The sequence below is a fragment of the Xyrauchen texanus genome, chromosome 25, assembly GCF_025860055.1.
Source record: "Xyrauchen texanus isolate HMW12.3.18 chromosome 25, RBS_HiC_50CHRs, whole genome shotgun sequence".
Taxonomy (NCBI): Eukaryota; Metazoa; Chordata; class Actinopteri; order Cypriniformes; family Catostomidae; genus Xyrauchen; species Xyrauchen texanus.
In genome coordinates this window covers 12,153,717-12,170,918 of record NC_068300.1, presented here as the reverse complement: position 1 = coordinate 12,170,918, position 17,202 = coordinate 12,153,717, and the positions used below count along the sequence as shown (strand labels likewise).

The 17,202-nt window shown below is 37.4% G+C and overlaps 1 protein-coding gene across 2 annotated transcripts; it reads right to left on the bottom strand.

Moving 5' to 3' along the window:
* Positions 1–452: 452 nt before the first annotated feature.
* LOC127618488 (Krueppel-like factor 15) lies at positions 453–13,746 on the bottom strand. Of its 2 annotated transcripts, none has more exons than XM_052090964.1 (3): positions 13,584–13,746; positions 10,545–11,787; positions 453–5,568 (listed from the first exon to the last, which is right to left on the bottom strand). In XM_052090964.1, the coding sequence occupies exons 2-3, from the start codon at positions 11,708–11,710 to the stop codon at positions 5,400–5,402; spliced, it is 1,335 nt and encodes a 444-aa protein (XP_051946924.1). In that variant the 5' UTR covers positions 11,711–11,787; positions 13,584–13,746; the 3' UTR covers positions 453–5,399. The 2 variants fall into 2 exon arrangements, with proteins under 2 accessions (XP_051946924.1, XP_051946925.1); XM_052090965.1 differs by having other exon boundaries at positions 10,545–11,783.
* Positions 13,747–17,202: the final 3,456 nt, after the last annotated feature.

The following is a 17,202-nucleotide window of genomic DNA, read 5'->3' as shown; positions in this document are numbered from 1 at the left end:
ATGCAATTTTATCACACTAAAATCATGTAAACACATACCTGTATAATGTTTACATCTTGTGGCTATACTTCTGAAATAGTGTGTATTTTAACATTTATGGACTGGCCCATTCACTTTCATTGTAAATGCCCGACTGTGATTTTAGCTTTATTATTTTTCGTGGTAATCAACATTTTGCCACACATGCCACTTTATAGTTTGGATTGAGCTTACCTTGTATCTAACCTAGAACATTCCTTTAAGGCCTCGGACATTGTATAGAACAATATAGGATTTGTCCAAAATGAATAAATGTTGAAAAAACAAACAAAGACAGCTTCTCAGAAATCATAGGTCTTATTTTCACTTTATTTGTAAATGCATCTTATGTATATCAAGAAAAATATTTTATATATATATATATATATATATATATATATATATATATATATATATATATATATATAATTGTTATTATGTACATTGGCTTAAATTTTACAGGGGACATTTATACAATCAAAGACGTGAGATACGTCTGTAGAAGAATATCCGGTATCTGATCCAACTACATTTTGTACAAAGTCTGTACATACAGTACACATACATTCAATGGTGGCCATAAGCACCTTTTTCACAGAGAAATTCATGTAGACGGCAAGGAATGCATCACTAACAGTACGCAGTCTCCTCCGCCTGTGTGTCTGTCTGTTACTTTGTATGTGAACGGTGGTCATGAACTTGAACAGGGAGCATCAAGCGCATAGGCAATTAGCATAATAAACAATAAGCGTCAATCGAGCGTATTCTTACTGTGTTTTTAAATGGGTGAGGCTATAAGTGATGCAACCAATGATTTGTTTTCTAAGAAAAATAGACTGCATGGTTATGACTCTTATGCAAGAGGGATGACAATACAGAGAACAACAAATAAAACAAAACAATATGATAGTAATTGTGGGTGACATTGCATTTCAGAAATGCTCTCATTTTATGTATGCATTTATTTATGCTATTCTGAATGAATAAGACTCATTGGCACTGGTTAAAGGGATTAAAAAGAAATTTTAAAGAGAAAATCCGGTCCCTTTAAACAGGCACAAACAGTAGCAAAACATCAATTAATGCACCATATACTGTACATTGGCATACATTTAAAATTTCCTTCATTTAAAGGGATTTACTGAAACTTCTCCAGGTCCTGGTTTTCTTTGTGAGAGGCCTGAGTGGTTCTAGTTTCTTCCTGCTCTGTTGAATCTGATCGAGATCAGATTTCCTGACCACAACAATTGCTAAATATTATGAGCTGTGCAGAAAAACAATACCATAATAATTTCTGAATGTTCCTCTAAGCCGCAGAATGCATACTGTTTCCCGATGTTATGCCCTATAATGCATGGTTGCCCATAGGAAAGATCATGAATGAGATCTCATGGAAGCAATTAGAGCAAATTAAGGTTAAACTGAGACATTTTGTTGTCCTGCTTTACAAATTTTCTTTTTCTATTTTCTGCTGAATTTGCTGCAATCAGAGATTTCAATATGATCTCAAACGTTTCTCATTAAATTCTCCCAAGACTACATTTTCTGAGCAATGTTTTCCACATTCATTTGATATCTCTATAATCTTACTGCATGTCAACAATTGTCTTATTTGTTCCTATCTGTATTTATTTGAATTTTGAGAGGATCGTCTTAGTCACATTTGATATTTAAATGACAAACAATGTACAATAAATGAAAACTCCATCAAAGGAATATTCCGTGTCAATACAAGTAAGGCTCACTTGAATTGAGCTGTTAGTGTGAATTGCTTACAGCGTGTACTGGTGTTGTGTCATCATGGCAACACACACATCACACTATAAGTATAGCCACAAGATGTGTTAACACACAAAATGTCCACTTCTTTTGGCTATACTTTTTAAACAATATGTATTTTAATGTTTATAGACTGACCCCATTCACTTCCATTGTAAGTGCCTAACTGTAACCACAGTTTTTGCTTTTCATTAAATAAACGAGGAATGAGTAATCAACATTATGCTACAAATGCTGTCGATTGAGCTTTACTTATATAGAACCTGGAATATTCCTTTAAATGTCCTGAGCAATAGTGCAACCTCTGAGCAATAAAATGTTCTTCTGGGTGAGTAGAGAACTAGAAGAGCCAGGTCAGTCCTGATTGCTTCTCTGAATGTCAGAGTCCCTGTGATATAATATCATATATACTGTATGTGTATATCGTGGATGCATCTATAGCTGCCTGTTGTGCCTGTTGGTTGTATATTGTACATTTGTGCTCAGTACAAAGTGCAACAGTGAGTTGATTTAACACATAAGGCACTGGTTAACTTTGTAGCTGTTTTCATTTGAGCTATTGTTTTGGCAAAAACAGACTGCATAGAAGAGATTGTATTTTCAAGGTTGTTGCTTAGCCTTCCACATAACAACCCCTTAAAATCCAATTGCACATTCTTAAACAGACCCTAATCAGAGAAGACATATCATTTTGTTAAAACTTAGTGCTAGTTATCAGCACCCCACTGGATTTTATGCACATTCCTTTAGCGAATATATGGCCAACGTGCCCTATCAGTAGTCAAGCTGTGTCCATGACTACAGTTCCCATGAAGAATGCCCTCTCTGAACTCCAGATGCATCCCAGACTACATTTCCCAAGCACGATTTGGCCTGCTTGTGTACCCCTGTGAAGAAGCTTGTGTTCAAGGCTGATTCGCGCTTTGCAATTCCAGTTTGTGTCATTCAAATTGTCTCATCAAGATATTTTGGCAGATGAATTAGTCCCAGGTAAATAATAATTACAATAAAAAAAAAAAAAATGGGTCAGTATTCCAGTAGAGCATTCAGATTTGTTGAGGCAGGTAGGTGGGAGAAAATAAAGAGTTATTCAGTCTTATATTGGTTGGAAAGCGCCATTTCAAAGGGCAAATCTGTTGAAAAGACCAGTATTGCTGGTCACCAGAATGGGTATGCTGGTCAAACCAGCTAGACCAGCACCAATCCATCACTAACCAGCATAAATCACCTTGTAATTGAAAATCATGCTGGTATAGGCTGGACTTTTCAGCAGGGAAAGCAGGGTTCTGCAAAACTGTTATGACATTAAGTACTGACTTGGCTTACATTTTAACAGTGACTGACTTGTATCATCTAATTTAGGTTTTGGCCAAATATGAAGCATGTTGCATTGCTGTAGAAAATATCCTCTAACCACAAGAACCTAACAACAAATGCCTTGGACCTAACTGCAAACATTAAGATTACATGAAGGCCCAGATGGTATCTTGTTCTTAGACAAGTCTTTGATGAAAGCAACAAATTAAATAAAAAAAATAAAAAAAATGAAAATAGGTTTCGCATAAACTCAAAAAGTTTGAAATAGGACAAAATTTCAATGCTGATCATAAGGCCAGTTCACATACGACAAATGTGCGTGTTTTGACTTTCGTTGTTTCACTCTATATGGTCTGACCGAGAGGCGTTTCACAGTTTACTACTACCAGGTCTCATAGAATCATGTTATTTTAGCTACACTTTTACAAAATGATTTTTTTGGTGGCTTGCTGTATGTATCACGGCAGTTTCCAGGTGAAATTAACCCTTGCAGGCACTAAAACAAATACTTTCACACAAATCACAAGTAAAATAGCAGATTATCTGTTCATAAACACTCACTTTTCGCCCTGTTCCTCAAACAGTGCGATCTTATGACATCTAAACACTTTTACTAAAGTGCATGACTGTTTAGGGGATTCATTGAACACATTTACATGCACTTAAGAAAACAGTTTACTCCAAGGTTTTTGCAGGAAGTAGCATTCTGAAACGTCATGTAAATGAGAACGATTTCCTTACACCATTTAGGGGATTAACAGAAAGCGGTTTAACACACCTGGGTTTCTCCCAGAAAATGCGGCTTATGTGGCCATATAAACGCATAAGCGACTTCTTACAGGTTTTTTGAAAAGTGTGCACCTGCTTGAACAGACCGGATAACAAAAGCCATAGGATGGAGTCCAACAACAAGTCAACACAGCAGAAAGAATTAAACATTTCTGGGAGTACAGTGTGAAAAGCACATACACTGTAAACTATACCCATTTATACACGCCAATGTAAAATATTGACTGTCCTTCACATTCGCGGATATTTGATTGTACATTGTAGGTATCCCAGAGTTTTACGTAAGAGGGAATCCCCACTATTGCAAGCGCAATTCTGTTGCAGGTTGCGATAGAAAGTTTAGGAAAGAAACACAGCAACATTTCTAGAATATCTGGAAATAAAGCGAAGCAACAGAAAATTAAATAACTAAATCTTCCTCAGATGCCATGTCTGTTATTTGCACAAGTGTTGCGGGGAAATTACGTTGCTGTGGAGAAAGCTGCTTTCTGACCGAGCCGTATGTATATGGGAGTAGAGTACGCCGCTTATACAGTGCATGGAAACGCGTCTTTCTCGTAATAAGCTGCTTTCTGGTGTCCATGTAAACGCAGTCATTTTAATGTTTGCATTACATAACCAACTACATTTATAAGCTTTTTTAAGTGCAATCAAATTGTGCAGTAGCTTAACAGATAGAGCGTTGCACTTGTGATGAAAAGGACGGAGGTACTGAAGACTTTGAGAGTAGACACATGAGCCAAAAGTTTTATAAAAGATCCACAAAATGACGCTTTTGATTCAGCAATAACGTATTTCATCTCGCATTTGCTTTTTCTGATACTATCATTTAGGTTTAGGTTTAAGGTTTAGGGTAGAGAGGTAGGCTTTGTTGATTTAAAACTCATTAGATCATTAACCTTAAAATGTAACTCACTTTTGGTGCCACTCAGTGGACATTTCACCTTGGAACTGCCGCGATACATTTAATATCATTTTGTACAAATTTTGCTACAGTCATGTTTGGTTTTTCATGAGATCCTGCTCGTTACTAGCATACAACAGAAAGTCAAGTGGGAAGACCTCATAGTTTGCCAATAGCTTATATGGCACAGTCCTACCAATGATCAGTAGTTCAAATGAACCCGAGATTTTTGGTTTAGAGGATCTAAACACTTTACGTTGGCAAAGATAAGCGACCTTATGATAATGAACAAGGAATGTTGATGTGCTAGTTATTGGCAGATACATCAACAATTCATACCTCAAAGTACAAAAAAATACTTTGAATGTTGCAAAATTTGTTCTCGAGACATAGAAAACAATCATGAATGCTACAAAAATACAATCTACGAAGCTTAGAACATCTGCAAGGCCGACGAGTCAAGTAACAGTTCCAAATTCTTCTTAAGTTCATCGGAACATAATGTAATAAATTATCACAGTACCACAAGTAAATCTGTCTCTCTCTAACTCTCTCTATCTCTTTCTCTCCTCTGGTGGGGGGTTGTGTGGGGTCAGTGTGCAGTGCGCGCTGTCCTGCTGCTTCGTGGAAAACGATGGACTTTGATGTGTTTGGACAGGTGATCGCTGCGGGCAAATTTCTTCTCACAGACGGGGCACTGGTAGGGCTTAACTCCAGAGTGAGACCGACGGTGTCGTGACAGCTCGTCTGACCGGGAGAATCTGCAAGAAGAATCCAGAGACAAAGCCAAATATCAATGGTGGTGCACTGATCCAATAAATGTATGCCTTTTTTCTTTTTTGTTAAAGATTTATTATTAATGTGTAAAACAAAATCATTTGGCCAAACTTCTATAATGCACTTGTCTTAAAGTCAACATGCAATCAGAATTGACACTATGTATTTAATATAAATTCCTGGTCTTATTCTAAACTAGTCATTAGTAGACATTATAACAGGTTAAAACAACATGATCACAAATCAACATGTTGCTTACATACTGTCATGTTACTAACAAGTGGCATTTTTTTCTCCACTGATTGTTAGGTTTAGGGTTGGGGTTTGGCTTAGGGTTTAGAGTTAATAATATATGCATTCCTGTTGACTGTATTACATTGCTTTTCAACTAAACATACATCTTGCTTTTGGCATCACATTCACCAACACTTTCAGCTTTGGCCACTGCGGGACAGTGGTTCGAATAACGGTAAGCACAGACCTGTTTCAGTAGCAGATCTTTCGACCTAAAGTTGCCGAATTCACAGTGTGATCAATCTGGTTATATAAATGTAGTTCTTTGTAATCTTTTATCGAAATTTAATTACTTGCTCCACCTCTGAAATGACTTTCCTTTTAGAATGACATCACAAATCCCACTTACTTTTCAACTCCTCCCCTTCAACCACCTGGCTTCCAACCAAATTCTCACTTTTCATAATCCAATAATTTCCTGATGGATAAAATCAAGTCTCTCCTTAATTTTTTTTTCTCATTAGGTATCCTGTTTAACTCTGAAGTATGTCAGATTATGGAAGCAAAATGGGTTGAACTGACTTTAAGGCAACCTTGGAAAAACAAACTACAGTTCTGGCAAACTAGCTGGAAAGTTGCCACTAATTTGCCACTCATTATTTTCCCATGTAAATGAGCTTGTAATTCGCTGCAAATGTTTACCAGAAGTTTGCAGCTCTTTGCTGGTAGTGGTGAACATGCAGAAAACTTTTGGCAACAATGGACAATTTGCCGCAAGTTTGCAGACAAAGCTCATTTGCATGTAAAAAAAAAAAATCAGTGGTGAATTTGTGGCAAGTTTGCAGAACATTTGGCATGAAGTCTTGATTTTTTAAAGGAATGCAGTGCCATAGCTTGGTTTAATAGCTTGAAAATGAGCAACACAGATGATAATTAAAAAGCTATTTGGACAAGAAAAGTAATTTTTAAAAGCCCTATTGCACACCTTTGCCCAACTGTCTTCTGATATTTGTGATATTGAAAGGGCCATCATTGTAAATGTGAAATCTGATGAGAGGTGAAAAATGTACTATAGTTACTGAGTAACACAGTGAAAATCATGACAGCTTACATCTGCCACAGAATTAAATCTCTTTCATGGCCTTTGAGTTGAATAGGCTGACACAGAGTGCATGCAATGTCAATTATATCTGTCAAACAATTGCTCAGTGTCTTCACTACCAAGTACCAAATGGTTTGCACTTGGGCAGATCTAATGAGCAACTATATTTAACTTAGGGCTTAACCCAGTGCTCGAGTTCTGAAAAGAAGCTTTACAAAATATTCACAATTGTTAATGTTTTCTGAAGGCAACTATGTGTCTATAAACCAAAGACCAGAGAAGGGAAATATGCACAGATCTCTTTTTTAAGGAAAATATGGAAAGCATTTTCTTAACAAGTTCCTCTGAGTTAAGTTATGCCATATACCCCGCACAAGTATTTGAGACTCATGGGAAATGAACTGCATTACGTCTCTGGTGTACAAATAACAGTCAACTTTACACTGCCTTTATTCTACCAATAGACACGTTATGCGATAATAAGCATCTGAAACAAGTGTGCACTTCTATTTGAAATGAGAAAACCAGGAGATCAACTCTTGCTCAATTCCAAGGCACGGGTGTGCAGTATATGCAGCCATAGGCAAGGTAGTATCTGTTTTTAATGCACCAGGAACATGTGTAGAGCATTTGCAAAGCTATAAAAACCAGTCTTTCTCCCACTAGGCTTTTCTTGCAGTTTTTCCAACAAGCTAAGACAGGAAAAGTACAAGTGTCTGCTATGCTAACATCCAAAAATAAAAGCCCCCTGAGCAACAACATGGCTGACAAAATTAACAAGAAGTTTCTCATTTCAAAGTCAAAAGAGATGACATCATAGGAATCAACCTTAGTGCCACAAGCATGGGTTTAAGGGATAGTTTGTGAAAAGTGAAAATTAAGTCATATGATATTGGAACAACATGAGTCTAATGATAAGTAAATCGATGTTTTTTTGTTTTTTGATTGATGAAGATCTTGACATTCTTAAATACCCCATGCATAATGGTTTTGGTATGCGAGGGAGGCTGGTTTTGAAGTATGTTTGGATATGATGGTGGTGGACTAATTGTTGCCCTGTGGGGTGGAATGAGGTGCCCCTCCTAGTTGGACGTTAGAGCTTAAGCTAAAGCTTGAGTTGTTCCAGCACATTCTGTAGCACATGCTATGAACTTCTATCTAAAAATACACATACATGCTCACAAACACATAGAGTACATTATTCCAATGAATTTCCACTTTGTGAATGCTGATATGAAATACTTTTGGAAAATGTACATGTTCCACAGGACCATTTAAAATGAACTAGTGAAGGTAAAACATTTATTAAAGATAGTGAAAAACTTAAAAAAAAATGTTGACCAGTTACAGGACCAAAGATAAACACTTTCCCTGACACATTCATATACATTTTAACCTGAAATCTTGATGTACAACTTATTATTATTATTATTTAAGTGGATAGTTCTCTCAAATATGAAAAAATGTATCATTAACTACACTTCCATGGAACACGAAGATGTTATGCAGACTGTTAGTCTCTTTCGTTGCAATAAAAGTAAATGGTAACTTAGGCTAAAATTGTGCCTTACATATCCTTTAGTGTTCCATGGAAGAAAGAAAGCCAGTTAACTTAATGATGACAGAATTGTCATTTTTGGGTAAACTTTCCCGTTATAAAAAAGTTCATGGACAGAGTATACATCAGTTAACTAACTCTGTGTTTTCATTTCCGAAACCCAATAGAAAACACAACAAGATGAGTTACAGGAGAGTCTCTTGGAGAGCTACACTCTGTTACATGCACATGTTGTTACTGTAAACGGTATCTCTTAAAATACAGTATGTCACGTGTGGTTTGCCCTCCATTAACCTTTGGTGTGCAGGTTGCTTAAACACAGTATGCATATCCAAGTCTTTTTCCATTTGTATGCGTCTTCTGAATATTAGTGTTTCCCTACTGAAAAAACAGCTTAAACCGGCATTAGATGGTTTGCTAGTCTTAAATGGTCTCCCAGTATGGTCAAGCTGGTCTGTTTTCTGGTTTTAGATGGGATTTGGGCACATATCAGTTTGACTAGCTAAACTAACTGAGCACCAGCTTGGCCAGGCTAGGAGACCAACTTAGACTGGATTAAGCTGTTTTTCATCAGGGTAATGGACAGCAAAACAAAGAATGTGAATGTAAAGATATTGTAATGTTTACCAAGCATCTTGACGCTTAGTCTTTTGCTGTGTTTTTCAGTCCAGTGTTCTTTTTCGTTGGAGAAATTTCCAATCTAAAAGTGTGTATTATGTGTCACTTAGACCCTTTTATTTGCGGAACACCAAAGGAATGCTAAAAATGCTGGCAAAGCGTTGCCGCAGCCCGGCTTGAGTCAGCCAGTGGAGCATTCTTTCTGTTGCTTTCTTCCCTACATCCATTTCCTAAACTTCCAGGAGACCTCGATCAGACTAACAGACTGCTGAAGGCTACTCACTGCCAGAGGACACACCTGCTATCCAGAAGCAAGGATAGCCAAGGTCACAGATAAAAACAGACCTATCGAGAGTTCAAGTCTTATCATACTTTACTAGAGGCCCTCTCTCTTCTCTTTTGACAGCACTGACCTGCAATTCTTTTTTTGTTTTTTGTTTTTGTTTACAAAAATGTGGTAATCTTTGCAATTGTAGGGTTGAACATGAAACTAGATAGACCAGTGGATCATTCAGGAGCTGTCATCTGAAAGAAGGACTTGTAACCCTGGAATAGCTAAATCTGGGACAATGTCTTACTAAGCCAAAGCACGTAAGATCAACAGCTATTGCACTCAATTCAAGATTAAACTTTTGTTTGGAATATGAACCATTTTGGACCCTGGATCAAAATACAGGATTAATAACATCAAACATACCCTCAATTTTACTCCTTTTGCTTAACTCTTGGTAGACAACCAACAGCCCAAACTGTTTTAAAACCGTTCTCTGTCAACTTTCTTAAAATAAATAGTCATTTAAGATTTATTTCCAATTGACAGCCACCAAAATCTATCTATCTTGTCAATCCTGACCTCACCACAAGCACTGGTGCACTTTACACTATCCAGGCCCTGCTCGGAAAGACTGTAGCTGGACATAGACTAAGAGTAAACAAATGAGCCAGTGAATAGGGCAAAGTCTGCCTCTTCAAAGACTTTATCTAATCTCCAAACAGCCGAGAGAACACAAAACAAGATCCAGAATCTAAGGGCAAAATGTGAATGAAACAACATCCACTACAAAGTCTTTATCTAGCATCACCTTAGTGCTAACAAACCACACTTAAGGCAATAATATGCACATCTCAATTCTACTCAATACCTATAAAGCCAGGAATATGAGTAACAAGAATATTTTAATGAACTTGTCTAATACCAATTTAGAGCCCTTCATGGCCCCTGTTTGAAATTCATTCATGGATGGTCAACAGAGATAGTGATGTGACTCACTGCTTTTGTAACCACTACAACTTGGAGTGAAAGCCCTTCAGACCTTGACAGCTAACCTTAGTGTTTGAGTGGAAAGAAACATGTGTAACACAGACGTATTAGTAATTATATTCATATTCTTGAATTGATTGCATTAGTTATTGATCCTAACATGTGCTACCCTTCCCTAAACACTCACCTCCAGCCACAACCTGGCCAAGTGCAGGCAAATGGTTTCTCCCCTGTGTGTCTCCTCAAGTGGGCCTTTAGGTGGCTGCTCTTGGTGTACATCTTGGCACAGCCAGGGAAATTGCACTTGTGCATTTTAATAAGATCAGCTACCGAGCTTTTCTGGAATTTGTGACCACCAACTACAAGCCCTTGGGCATCGCTTGTTCCATTCTCCCCTAGACCCACAGGCTTGGCTGCAATAGGAACCGGGGCAATACGGACAAACTTTGAGGATGAGCTGCTAAGACTGGCTGGTGGGACCACTTGAGGAACCAAGGCGAAGGTTTGACCCTGGATGTTAACGAGGAGCTGGGTTATTTTAATGTCTGAGGCAGGTTGTGGTGTTGGTGGTGAGGGGGCTGCTTTCGGGCTCAACTCCTGTTTTACCTGTATGGGTTGGAGCTGTAGAATTACGGGCATGCCAGGACTGTCCACCACCACAACCTTCCTAGATGAGTCTTCCTTTTCCAGTGCACTTTGATGATTTGAAGAGGGCCCTACTGTGAATTGTGCATTTTGGGGCTCGTTGTCTACGACAATGTCACTGGAGACAGGTACTGTTTGGTCTAAGCTTTGAGACCAAGGTTCTGATGTTGCTCCCAGGCTGTTTGCACTGGTAAATAGACCTACTTCGGCTTCCTCCTTCAAGGCCACCACTTCCATATTCTCCTCTAGGAACTCCTCAATCTCCTCCAGGGTGGGCTGAAACAGTAGCCCTGCATGGTCCTCCAAATCTCCAGGGAAAACCGGAAACTCAAAGCACTCCTCTTTGGTGGCCCGGTCCCGTCGTGACTCCCAAGCGAGACCCATGGGAAGGACTGGAGGGACCATGGGAGACACTGTGGTGGAGAAGGGGGAGTTTTGGCTCAACATGGACTGAGAGTGGAGGAAGTCAAGCAGGCCATCTTGGCTTTCTCCACTCGAGTTGCTCCCACAACTGGAGCCAAGCCCCTGAGACTCAGGGCTGGAACAGGAACGAGGGCTAGATGAGTCACTCAGGTTATCCTCTGAGAATGGAGATGGAAGCATATGGTACACCCCCTCGTCTGTCACCATATCCAATGGGTTGTGGGCTGGCAGCAAACAAGTGTAAGGAAAAAAAGTCTCTTCATCAAGCAGCAAGTGATCCACCATTCCTGGTGACTGCCTGTCCAAAGTGTGGCGGTAACTCGTGCAGTTTCCTGCTATGAATGATTCAGGTCTTTCTCTGTCTTTGTAAAAAGCATAAAAACAAACTGAGATAAGCAACAATTTTGAAATTTCACAGATGCTTTATATACAGAATAATCTATGAGAAATAATCTTTTTTCTCAATTTCACAATGGTGAAATCACAAAATTGCAACTGTAAATCTCCAGTTCCGGGCTATCTTCCACTTATCGCAAGTTTGGTGCTAAATTCTAACAGTTTAGAAAGCAGCTAATAGCAATAGCAAACAAAGAATCTTGGAATACTGTGAATGATTGGAAACAGATGATAATTGGAAACCAAAACTACTGCCAAAACAGTCATAAAATGATGCTGTTGTTTATGAGACAACTCACAATTTAATTAATCAACTATGATCAATAAATTAGTGTTTTCTAATGTAGTCATTTTTGGTCTGGGTTATAATTGTTAAATAAATATATAGGCCGATCTTTTTTGTATGAAAGCCCAACTGTAGTGCTAGCAGCATATCTAATATATGTAGACATCCATGAAGGCTGCATTGTTCATTTCTGGTAAATTCTACAACCAAAGCCTAATTACAACAGTGAAGCTAGTAATTTCATTATAGAATTCCATGGGCCATGCACAAAAAAGGAACAAGCTACAGCTCTCAAATAACCAATCCAACAGAGCTATTACACATATGTCCATAGTCATACAATAAAGGTAATAATATGTATGTGTCAATATATATGTAAAACTGTCTCTTAGAATTAAATATGGTCAAAGGTCCACCATATATTTTATAGTTCAGAATGAACAATCAGCAGCTCATGGAAAAGTTAAACGTGGTCATTGTGAGAAATATTAAACTGAATATAGACGACACGTTTCTTACTCATAGTAGCTATTGACATACCTTCTGGGTAAAAATGGTCACATGTTAGATTTAGAAATAGTATTTGAATTATTTTATGTTTTTTATGAACAATTTTAGGCCATTTTGAAGGATTTATTAGAATAAGAGTAAATATGTCACTGGACACGTTCGAACCATTATTTTTCGCTTGTCTTCCACACGATCATAGATTCGTTAGTGACAAACTTAAGAGAATATTTTTAAATATGTAACATGATCTGCACACGTGATTAAAAATTACACCTTTAAGACCAACACAGAAGGTCTAAGTCTATAATCTGCTCTAGAGCTCTAATCAGACTGTCTGGACGTTTGTTAAGGTCTGAGTAAGTAGTTTATTAATCAGTATTTGAATTGTTGTTTGGCGTTTAATCTTTGATCGTGGCAGTGAGTCTAGCGCCCCCTGTCCGCAGCGGAATGACCGAGAATAACCCTGACTTCTACAGTCAGTGTCAACACCGACATGTGTTCACTGCAAACTCAGGAGATAATGTGTCAAACACCCTTGGACACTTTAAGAATCACTTCAAAACTTTGCATTAGTGTTCATGTTACAATTAAAAAATGCTAATGATAAATAATAATAACTACTTAATAAATCGTGAAGCTGCATTATTAATATTATTATTATTATTGTAAATAATTATAATTTATAATCTAGCATGAACATCGTAGGTTAAAGTGTTATAAAAAGTGACATTTTAAAATTGTATTTCAGCATAATGTTTTTAAAATTAATTATAGCTAAGGTGAAAATATAAAAGTATCTGTAGGTATACTTTCATAACAACCATGTTTACGCATTAAAACCCCTATTATGCTGCAATAACTGGCGCTTGCTTCCACGCAGCAAATTGTTGCATGCAAATTTCCACGCATGCCAAGCAGAACTACTCGACGCTGAAATTAAATGTAAAACAAAACATGCAAACTTACGTCTCTAAATCACTCGTATTATCCCTTCTTCAAAGCTCTAACGCGATCCGTCTAAAGAATTCTTCAGTAGTTTTAAATGCAATCTATTTGCCCTTGACACAAGAAGCCTCTCATGGCAGATCATGCTCTCCGCTCTCTGTAGAATTACGTTGCTGTCACACGATAGCAGTCTTGTGGGCTTTAAGAGTAGATTTGGGAAAAGCTACTGAAGGCTCGCCTGCTCCACATTCTGGGATTGGTCGACATGTGCACGGAGGCAGGACTCTTGTCTTTTGTCGTCAGTGTAGCTACAGCTAGAACTGCTTTTATTGCAATTAAATTACTTATTGCAATGAGTTACTTCTGTAAACTAACTTGTGGAACTCTAGCTCTTGTCTGGTGCTGTATGAAAAATAATTGTCAAATGCTTCAATTGAAATTTTGCATTAAAATAATTTTGAAATGATGTTATTACAAGTTTAAATCAAACAATCCATTTTAAATATGTATTTGTCAATTGAAAAAGTGATGAATTCTTTATATTTTGTTTTAATTTTTTTATGTTTTCATTTTTAGTTCCCCATAGTGCTTTGTAATATTAGTTCATCAGATGCAAAAAAAAAAAAAAAAAAAAAAAAAAAGGTTACAACTGGACTATGACTGCAGCTGATCAGGTCAAAGTTCAAGAGTTGTGATTAATAATATGAAGTCAGACCTGTTTTAATTCACTCTAACAGAACTATTTTTATACAATAAACTAACCTTATTACTGGTGTTGCTCGAAAAAATGCTACTGGCAATTAAAGACACGTACACTCAATGAGCACTTTATTAGGAACACTATGGTCCTAATAAATTGCCCGATGTGATCTATTGTAGCCCATCCACCTCAAGGTTTGCCGCGTTGTGCATTCTGAGATGCTATTCTGCTCAGTGACGTGCGGTGATGTCTTAAAGAGGCTAGGCACTGAGTTATGAAAGCCAGATTACCTGATTTATTGTTTAAGCTAATAATACGCAATAACAGTGAACGTTACGCACAAGCGCGGCATATCAAGAAATGTCAAAATCAGGATGAATTATTTGTCAATAAAAAAAAATAAACAAAATCAGGATGTATATCGTGTACTCTCTCTCTCTCTCTATCACAGACACACACACACACACACACACACACACACACACACACACACACAGTGAACGTTACGCACAAGCGCGGCATATCAAGAAATGTATGTATTTTATATATGTGTTATAATATATACGATTTTGTTAATATATCTTCATTAGATATTATTATACAAAATTCAGTAGTCAAAACACAGAACATATAACAGAACATAAGTTGTTTATTTTTTACAACATTGTGCTTATTTTTTTATGTGCAATCTTCATCTTTATAACAGAAGATACAATACAACAATACTTTACCTTTTCATTGTGGTAGGTTATATACAGCTTCCTTTGCTCGTCAAGTGCAAGGTCGATCCGAGATTTTCCAAAGGTTTTCAGTGTAATTTGACACTGGATGTGAGCTGACGACTTTTCATGCTTGGTTAAAGCTGCGGGCAGGTTGTTCAAATCACAATATCCCGCTGAAGTCCAAACAGTCTGACTGGTTGAAAAAAACAGGCAGGGATAGCAGTACAGCCGCTGATTGTTAGAACAGCCACATAGCCAATCTTTTCTTACATACCAATCAGTTTGAAATGATCGGATAATTTTTGTGCCCTTTTGCTGTACTAGTCAATCTAAGGCTGGCGTAGACCTCCCTCTTGCAATTAACTCATATTTGGAATTAAAATCGAGCTCGGAAAAAATTCTTAATTCCGTGATTACGGCCGGTGCTGTCATTTTGATTTTGAATTTGGCCGGGATTAGGCATGTACGCTAGCTGTGGTGTAATGACGTTAGCTACGCAAATGTCCAGGAATATCTCGATTTTAATTGGTCCATGTCTGATACGTAACGGAGATGATTACGGGCATAACATATTTATGTCAAAAGGCACAGCAGATTTGTGCTTTTTGCCGTACATGTTAAAGAATACAGGATCGAAGTGCGCATGCGCAACATGGGTTTTCCGCGTGTCGTCTGTAATGAATGGACCGTAAAAGCACTGCTTATTCTACCATTTGTTTTTAGTTGATTATGCGTAACTGCTACATTTGTCATCATAACGTCTAAACAATTGGAATAACACACATATTGCATATATAAATCACAAGAATAAAAAGTCAAAATACAAATACAAGTTTATTATTTAATAAACATTTTATTTTTGAATTTTGGCAGGGTAGGCAGTGCCTAGTTTGCCTACCCAGACCGCACGTCAGTGATTCTGCTCACTACATTTGTACAGAGTTATCTGAGTTACCGTAGCCTTTCTGTCAGGTCAAACCAAACTAGCCATTCTCTTTTGACCTCTCTCATCAACAAGGCATTTCGGATAAAGACTTTTTCCGTCCACAGAACTGCCACTCACTGGATGTTTTCTGTTTTTGGCACCATTCAGAACAAATTCTAGAGGCTGTTGTGCCTGAAAATCCCAGGAGATCAGCAGTCGCAGAAATACTCAAACCAGCCCATCTGGCACCATCAATTATGCCACAGTCGAAATCACTGAGATCACATTTATCCCCATTCTGTTAGTTGATGTGAACATTAACTGAAGCTCCTGACCATATCTGCATGATTTTATGCATTGCACTACTAAAAAAATATTTTCATGACCTTCTTTGTGTCCCCGGCTTAACTTTTAACCATCTAATTTAATGTGAGGGGATAAAGACTTTGAACCAGTTTTCTCAACTTTTTCCAACCCTTCCAGGGTGTGCCCAAAGCTCATGGGGAAAAAAACTCACAATAAAATACAGACAAGTCTTACATATCTAATCAGTACAAATATGTGACAGTATTCTTGGTCCCTGAGTATTAAGTTCAAAGCTAAGCTGCTTATAAATAACAGGTGTTATCATTTGATCTATCTATCTATCTATCTATCTATCTATCTATCTATCTATCTATCTATCTATCTATCTATCTATTGAGAGAGAGAGAGAGAGAGAGAGAGAGAGAGAGAGAGAGAGAGAGAGAGAGAGAGAGAGAGGAGACATATGCTCTCTTAAGTATAATCTTGGCAACAGGTTACACGCTAGGTGTTGTTGTTTTCCACTTGTGGCTGTATGAAGTCACAGTGTATTTTTAGTAGGGGGGGATCAAACCTGTCTCAAATAACTCACCTCTTCAACGCTTACTGAAGGATTTATAAACTTTGTTGTTTTTATATGGCTTACCAGAATCTGAGCAGAGATAATATGGTCTATAAGAAATGTGTTTTATACTTGTACTTTGGTGAAGATGGAGTGTGCCAATTAATTATTGGGTAATGAGGGGAAACACTCACTTCATCCTTTGTATATGCTCATGACTCTTGGGCTGATGATTGAATTAAAGGCATACAAACATTGTAGAACTTAAAACTTAATGTAAAGCTAACATTTTTAAAGGGTATGTGTAATACCTCACATACTGTTTATAAATTCTGAGACATTTCCATATTATAAATGTTTCCTGTATTACTTTAACAACACATTTTTGATAAATTAATAAATCATATTTTAATAATATAATAATGTGT

What these genes read in the sequence shown, in the direction of transcription:
- LOC127618488 (XM_052090964.1), bottom strand. Translation starts at nt 11,710, where the DNA reads ATGGTGGATCACTTGCTGCTTGATGAAGAGACTTTTTTTCCTTACACT. An exon ending in TGGCCAGGTTGTGGCTGGAG is followed by an intron (nt 5,569 to 10,544) that starts GTGAGTGTTTAG and finishes TTCTTCTTGCAG; the next exon opens with ATTCTCCCGGTCAGACGAGC.